Source organism: Chrysoperla carnea, chromosome 2 (assembly GCF_905475395.1).
Source record: "Chrysoperla carnea chromosome 2, inChrCarn1.1, whole genome shotgun sequence".
NCBI classification, from domain to species: Eukaryota; Metazoa; Arthropoda; class Insecta; order Neuroptera; family Chrysopidae; genus Chrysoperla; species Chrysoperla carnea.
In genome coordinates, this window is record NC_058338.1 from 14,644,874 (window position 1) to 14,653,278 (window position 8,405).

The window sequence follows — 8,405 nt, forward strand, 5'->3', positions numbered from 1 at the left end:
ATTTTGTAAAAAATATTGAAACTAAATTAAATTCGATTCAAATTACGGATATGAATTTAAATTTGAATGCATTTCATCAATCAATTTTGAATTTAATTAATGAAACCATTGGGATTATTTGTAAAATTCTAATTGAATGCCATGTGACAGTCGATAAAACAGAATATATTTTGCTATGGGTATTAGATCGACGACTAGATGTAGCGTTATTTGAAAATTCACCTCATCAACGTGTAGAACATAAACGTTTACGATTAATTGAGCTACAAAATTATGTTGCTATTAAATTATTATTTAAATATTGTACAAACGTTTCATCGGATGTACAATTATGGCAATCAGATATGAGTGTTCAAAATTTAAAAGTGGCATATCCAATGTTTAAAGATGGTCTAAAAGATTTAAATGATAAAGCTGAACTAATGTCAAATTGTTCAAATACCAATGATGATTTTACTATATCGTATATAATTTTGGATTGAAATTTTCAAATATAAGATGACTAAAATATTTTTTTAAAGTATCTTTTTTTATTTTTTTATACTTGTTGAATAATTTTATTTGTACAAAATTTCTTGAATAAAAGTGAGAAGCGTATTTATTTTTAATTTTGTGTTTTATTTCAAAGTAAAAAATTTCCTGATTACAGAGCTAATTTCATAAAATTTTGTACAGGTGTGCCATAAGTCCCTTTCCGATTTATATAATAACTTTTTGAAGTTATACTTCTTTTGGCGCGTTTGGATGAGAGTGAATTTGTGAGCTGCGCGCGCACGAACGACATGATGAAGTTAGCCACAGAATTGAAATAATAAAAAAATATATTTTCAACACTGAATATAGTTACAGTACTGAGTGTTCATACTATACACTACATAGTACTTATATCCCTGAGCCAGTTCAAGTCGATGGTTGTGAAATATAGTATTCATATGAATAATTAATTTTGAATGAAAGAAGTATAACTTCTAACGCGTGTACATAAGTACACACACTCTTTTTTTTTAATTTATGAATATAGTCGTTTTTATTTTGAGGAACGCCTGGTATAATAGAATACACGATTAGAAAGTATTCAAAGACGATAACATTATTTTTAAAAAAGGGCCAGTCAGTGTTATCTGTTACATATTGGCCAGTAAACGAGATGTTATCAGAAATGATTCACCGGCCTTTTAAAAATACCGTAATTCGAAATAATATCAACCATTACAATCTGTTGCAGATAATTCATTTCCATACGCTAGCTGTAGTGCTAAATATTTTTTCATTTTGGACGTAATTACACCCAATAGTTAATATTCATAGATTTTCCGGGAGTTTTCAATGAAAAAATAAAAGTTTCCTAATTTTCACCGCAGATTTCAAGCAGATTCCGTACCCAATGCCGAAAACCGCATCTTTCTAGCATGACCCCATTTTTATGCAAAAGTGACTGTATCACCTGTATAATAAAGTGATAAAATTTAATTTTTTTCGAAACGAATAAATCGGAGTTAATAATCCAAATGCTTGGCGAATTTTTCTAGGTAAATTTGCTTCGTAAAATTGCCTAATCTATTTTTTCTCCTGTATTTAGATAGAATAGACATGAACGTTTATCATATACAGTTCTATTTTATAACACTAGAAAGTGCTCGTACGTTATGTTATTGTGAGAATACCCACATAAAAAAAATCAATATTACATGCCTATTTCCTTATTAACGTGAAAAATAATATACACAAACCATCTGTTAACATTAACATTACAAAAGTGGTGAAAAATATGGAAAATATTATGTGGTTGTGAAAATTTTGTGTGAGTAATTTTCAATAAATCCAATAAATATTTTCAATTTTCAATTATATCAAGCTATAAACTCCATGAATTCGTGGTTTGATTTAACAATCACATAAAATTAAACTTTAAAAATGAGACGTAATATCATGATTCTATTTGTTTTTTAGAGTCAAATTGAAAATAGTGAAATAATTTAAGTATATTTTACTTAATCCAATTCAATATGGATTCGTATACCACAAAATTAGCTGTAAGGGATAGTTTAGATGATGAAGATTTAAGTGATGTTGACGATGAAGTCTTTATTAGGGATGGTAAAAATGGATCAAAGGTAAGGGCTGATTTCACTCTTTGTAATAAATAACAATAAGTTTATCGTCATTCTATTGATATTTTTTGTAAGTTTAAAATTTTTATAACGTTTTTAACTGATATTGCTTAATACCCGTAAAACGTCACTGTTATATACATTTAACAGAGCTAAGTATAAGATGTAAGAAGTATTTGAACTAGATATCGGTATGTTTTGAATTCAGTGGTGGTCTTAGGGTGGGTCGATTTGTTTATACCCCAATAAGTCATTGTAGGAATATAATTCAAAGGAGCGCTTCAAAAATTTTCGTATCGCCCTTAACAGTTGTCCCTGCTTGAATTGAATATAATTTTGTTGAGTATTTTAATATATATTCGGACAAACAGTGTTATGGAGAAAAAAAACTATCTAATCCGGAAAATAATGGCACTTTTTCGTATCCGACTTTTACGACATCGCAGTAGTTCTCTACAAAAATCATACAACAATGTAATGTATATTGCCTAAACATAAATAAATATGTGCAATTAATCTTTCAATGGGCCAACCATAAATTTTATTAAAAATTACATGGACTCTCTAATAGAGAATTGTCTGGCTAATTGACGGCATTTTTTGGACTAGTTTTTTATCAAGGCCTTTTATGATAAAAAAATGGTAACGGGGGGGGGGGGGGGTAAATTTCTTTTCGTGTACACCATTATTAATTACAATATCGTTGGATGAATCTTGAAAAATAAATGTCTTACAATAACTTTGACTTTCAGGCGCATATTTTCATGGTACTAGCTAAAACATCAATTTTAGCTACATGAAAATTCTTAATAAAGAAATACTGAGCAAATTTTGGTTTGATAAACTTCAAATTTCGATATTTATACAAAAATAGACCCAAAGTTGCCATTATTTCCCAACATGCATTGAATAATTCCCAATGTATATATTTTATTTGTAATATGTTCTAAGTAATTCATATAGATTTTATTTTGTAACAGCTTGTTGAAGACAGGGGCGTTAAACGGCCTCTTATGGCACCAAGAAGAAAAATTTGTAAAGAAGGTATTCGAAATCGACATGCACCATGTCGGATTAAATGTGTATTTTATTGTTATGCTGTAATTGCTTTAGTAGTTCTTTTAGGTAAGTAGTGTATGCCTAAAAACTTTAAAAAAACGTTCACGAATATTTTCAATTTTGCAATTTCGTAGGCTTAATTGGATTGACTGTGTTAATTGTATCTATATATCCTTTACCAATGGATCGGATACGACCGTGGTTCTCTCAATCAGTACCAAGACCACTAAGTTCAAATTTATTAAGGCCATGCACATCATTTCGAGTTACAAATATGTGGAATGTTACAATACCAAAAAGGTCTACAGAATCCTCAATTCGTACTGTGGATGTAAATGAAGATGGTATTCAAGATATGATCCTCGGTTTTCAAACAGGTAGCTTTTCAAATATAATCACACACGGAGCGAATAGAAATTAACATAGCTAAATGCTCTAACTATAATAAACTGAAGAAATTTCATAATGTTAAATTTTTTAATTTAGAGAGCGGCCCTAAACCCTTTCCATATTTGTGCACAATGTTTTTTACAAAACAAGTAGTGTGTCAAGGTGGTGTAATGGCTTTAGATGGAAATAATGGGGAATTATTATGGGAATACTGGACGGCACATCCCGTTTACTACATAGATTGTTCGGCAGATTTAACGGGTGATAAAATTATGGATTGTATTGCAATGGGCCGCGGAGGTGTAAGTTTTTAGTACAGAAAAGTGTTTTATGTGATTCTAATATTTGAATGTGGCTTTTTAGTTTTTGTGTGCTTTAGATGGGCGAAATGGCACATTAATTTGGCAATTTACCAATAAAATTGTTAAAAATTCTATTATTGATTATTTAGTTGGACAATTGATCCATGATCAAGATGGTGATGGAGTTGTTGATGTGATTATTTCACATACGGCCCAAAAAGGTATTTTTTTGTTACATATTGAAAATAGAAAACATTTCTGGAACATGCTTCTTTTTGGAATTTAGGAAAAATTCGTACTGGTCACTTGGTTTTAATATCTGGAAAAACTGGATCAGAAATTGTAGAAATTCCAACACCTAGTAATCGAGAAACTTATTATATGCCCCAATTGTTAAAGCGTAACATAAAAAATAATACAAATTCCGGTGTGAATTCGACCAGAGAACAAATGAGTGACACTGTAGGTATTTTATTTGGAACTGGGGGTCAGGATACACCAGGTGCTTTGTATGTGATACCTTTAAATGGATTTTCAGCAGGGAAAAAACACTTAATGGTAAGGCTACATCAATTATATATGAGGAAAAACTATTAAAATTTTAGAGTAGAGGTACCAATTTTGTCTCCTTAAAAAATTGTTATTAACACTGCTAAAATTCCGTTTTTAATGTAATAACACTTTAGTGTTCAATCAGTGCCAGATAAAAACATGTCAGGGTCCCTAAGTGAAGCGAAAATCAGCCTGCGCCGTTTTATTTATTTATAAAGCCTTCGTCGTAAATAATCTTGGCGCCCCCTTTTTTCTCATAAAAGTTTGTCTTTTCCCTTCTCGTACAAATTAGTTTTTTTCTTTTTTGACGTTTCCTCGGGCTCCTACTGCGTTTGATACAGATTTTATATATCATATCGCCTCCAGTTAACATAATTGTGGCTGTCAATTTAGCGTTAATCGTCACATTCTTTTTCTCTTTAAATGACAATAATTTACTATTTTATTTAGAAACCAACGTTACTTTATCAAGACAAGCACAAAGGTATTTTAACACCAGCTGTACTGGTCGACATTACTGGTGACTCTACGGATGATATAATATTTTCGACATTTAATGGAAGTGTAATTGCCATGGATGGTGTTAATTATAAACAAATTTGGAATTATACTTTTAATAATTCCGAAACATCAGCAGCAATTGTACCGGGATATTTTAATGACGATAATGTTACAGACTTTATGGTTAAATTTAATGTGGGTAATGGTTTTCCAGAATATTTCTATGCACAGGTAATGCAATTTTTTAACTACTCAATCTAGCTTTTATTACAACTTAAATTTTTCTTGTAGACTTTTCTATTAGACGGAAAAACAGGAAAAGATTTATTACATAAATGGGTGATTGATAGTGGTCCTAGTGATTTGGCTGGATTATCTATATCAGTTCAAAATCGTGGATTAGATTTATTTTTGTATTGGATTGGGGTGTGTAAAGGATTTGAAGATTCAAGTGACGTTTTCGACGAGTTTAACTTTGTTTTAGGTAATAAGCTGTTTTTTAACGAGCAAAGTTATTATTTATTTGATCAAAACGATTTTTTGTTGCAGGAAAATCTGTTTGGGCAGAAAGTCGTGCTGACCTATGTCAAATGCGTTTTAATTCAACGTTAATTCTAAAGCTTTACGCTCTTAACCAGTATGAAGAGCCTCCAGGAATTTTAATTTATTCCACAGGTAAATTTGCAAGCAATTTTTTCTCTTAGTCACCTTCCTTCATTATTCAAACTTTTGTTTCAGAAAATGCAAATGATGAATATAATAAATCATACAGTTCATTATCAGAGGCGAAAAGGTTTTTGGATGAACATCCAGATTTTGAATTTCCAATTTTAAACAATAGACGTACCAACGTTGAAATACCCATAGACGAATTGTATGGAAATATTGAAAATCCGGCTTTATATCAAAATGGCGGTAAGCCTAATCCTGCTGGTGTATCTCCAAGTAATTTTCGCCATAAGGCACCTGGTGAAGGTTTAATTCGTGATTTTTCTAAAACAGATTTTACAAAAAACCAACCTCATGGATCACCTCAGCATATCCATATTCAAGTATGCGTTAATATATACAAATTTATAGGATCGAATCATAGTTATTTTAATCTCTTTTAGGGTGATGAGACACCTTCTGAAGAATGGATGCAATCACCAGATTGGCAAAATGAACAATATCCCCAAGAAGGCACATTACCTTTGGATCCAAATTTATCATTGCCCGAAGAGGATATATATGATGATGAAATAGATCCTAGAAATTCCGACAGAAGTTATTTAAGAGCACAAAATCGTGATCCCCGTAGTAAAGACAAATATGAAGAATTACAAAATAGTACTATGCCAACCTCAAACAAAACAGAAAATTTAACAAACAAAGAACCTCAAATTTCACCTGAAAATGGTTCATCAGGCGTTGAAAAACGATTGTTAAAAAATTTAAATAATTACGATGAGTATGCAAATATACAAAATGCTCGAAATCGTTTGCTGCATGACTTAAGTAATGTACCACGGGATATACTACGTCAATCATACTTAGAAAATGCAGAACGTGAGTTAGAAATGATATCAAATGAATTAGAGAATAAATATCGTAATAGAAATAATAATAAGTTTCAACAACGTGATTTACGATATCGCCAAAAGAATTATCAACAAATGTCAAGTGTTAAGAAAGAATTAGAAAGTATGTATGATGAACGTAGACGAGAAAGTTTGTGGGATTTAGAAAGCGAAAAAGAACAAGATGACAAGGAGCATGGTTATTGGCGTGGTAAACGTGAAATGATAAATTATAATCGTTACGTACCAAAAATTGATAGCACAGGTGAGTTAAATTCGAATAACCTATTCGAGTTAGTAAATAAAAATTTTTTGAAAAGTTTTGCCCATGATACTCGCTGACATTGTAACTTTCTATAGGTCCAAACATTAAATTAACCTGGTTTTTAAACTTTTTGGATCAAAATTACCCCATCCACCGAGTTTCATCAAATTCTAAAACAAAAAATTTTTTCCGATTTTCTCGATTTTTTCAAAGGGGTACCCCTTAAAAAAATTGCAAGAAATCGAAAAATTTTTTCTATCTCCAATTTTGATAAAACTCAGTATATAAGGCAATTTTAACCCAAAAAGTACAAAAATCGGGTGCATTTGTTGACTGGTCCAATAGTTTTTGAGATACGGACTAAAATCGATCAAAATATTGCGATATCTCAGAAACTCGGCATCCAATAATTAAATTAACCTGATTTTTATACTTTTTGGACCAAAATAAAGTTTCATCAGATTTTTTCTAATATAGATTTTCTAATAAAAATATGTTACAGGTGTGTTATTAGAACCGTTGAAAAAATTAGATAATTCAATCGACTACGTATTTGCCAAATTCTGGATACCTGTACAAAATAAAGCACAAATTTTATTACCAATCGACAAAGAGTGTATTGATAAAAAAATGGAAGCTGCTAAATGGTCAAATGGTAAGTAATTAAGAGACGTGGCTTTGAAGTTCTTGTTTTCGTGTTTTTCTTTATTACATGCTTAAGATTGATGTAGATGTTCATAAGGGAAGCCTCCTTTCTTAATGTCTAGTGTAGCTAAATCCGTGCACAGGAATCATCACTTTTGTTAATCATGTTATGTCATAAAGTCAATAAAAACAAGAAACTCGATTTTTTCGAGTACCTACGATAAATGTCTTTTAATATATTTTAGATAAATATCATAATTTGGAAAAATCAACTCAACAAGATTTATTCATTAAAATGTGTCTACAAAAACGTGGAATTGATTTATCTGATTCCATAAAGGAAATTTCTGGAAATAGTAAATTGGATGACACACGATATTTAAATGATGTCATTGAATTGAGTTTAGGGCAACTAACGATACAACGTATTAATATTCAGTGCGATTGTGGACCGTTATTAGATTACGAGACATGTGGACAAATATTGAATATACAAGATCAACGTTGGACGGAATTTTTGGGTGAAAATGGTAAAGGGTATTTCAAAGTGTCAAACTGAATGGAGCGAGAGAGAATTTTTTCAAGAATATATGATGAGACTATAATCTATGATTTTTTAATATCTATATTTTAATAACATGTTTTCGACCTTTTTGAGGAAGGAATCTTTATGTAACACATTAATTGGGGAAAAAATTACCCAAAGGAGAATCACCAAAAATTATCTGGTTGATTAAAAAAAGCCTATTGTTGTATAAAAATGGCTAATTTTGTACCTATATGTCAGACGACGATAAAAAAATTTGAGCAAAGCCATAGTATAAACTTTTGAACCTTTTCCAACTTCTGTTCTTCTTAATTTAACTATAACTTTTATTTTCACAATATAAATTTATTCGCAGGAAAGCGGACAAGGTCGTGTTTAATAATTATACTACAATTATTATTTCAGCAACGTTTCAATCTATTTATTGGATCTTCATCAGACATATCTAAAAAAAATGTTTTCAAATTTGTGATT

The 8,405-nt window shown here is 30.6% G+C and overlaps 1 protein-coding gene across 1 annotated transcript; it reads left to right on the forward strand.

Moving 5' to 3' along the window:
* Nucleotides 1–1,728: 1,728 nt before the first annotated feature.
* On the forward strand, nucleotides 1,729–8,405 carry LOC123292134. Its single transcript, XM_044872690.1, has 14 exons — nucleotides 1,729–1,801; nucleotides 1,951–2,114; nucleotides 3,092–3,236; nucleotides 3,305–3,547; nucleotides 3,657–3,862; nucleotides 3,924–4,083; nucleotides 4,149–4,420; nucleotides 4,865–5,146; nucleotides 5,207–5,399; nucleotides 5,465–5,590; nucleotides 5,654–5,967; nucleotides 6,028–6,739; nucleotides 7,242–7,394; nucleotides 7,630–8,405. Exons 2-14 carry the CDS (start codon nucleotides 2,007–2,009, stop codon nucleotides 7,941–7,943), a joined length of 3,228 nt encoding a protein of 1,075 aa, XP_044728625.1. The 5' UTR covers nucleotides 1,729–1,801; nucleotides 1,951–2,006; the 3' UTR covers nucleotides 7,944–8,405.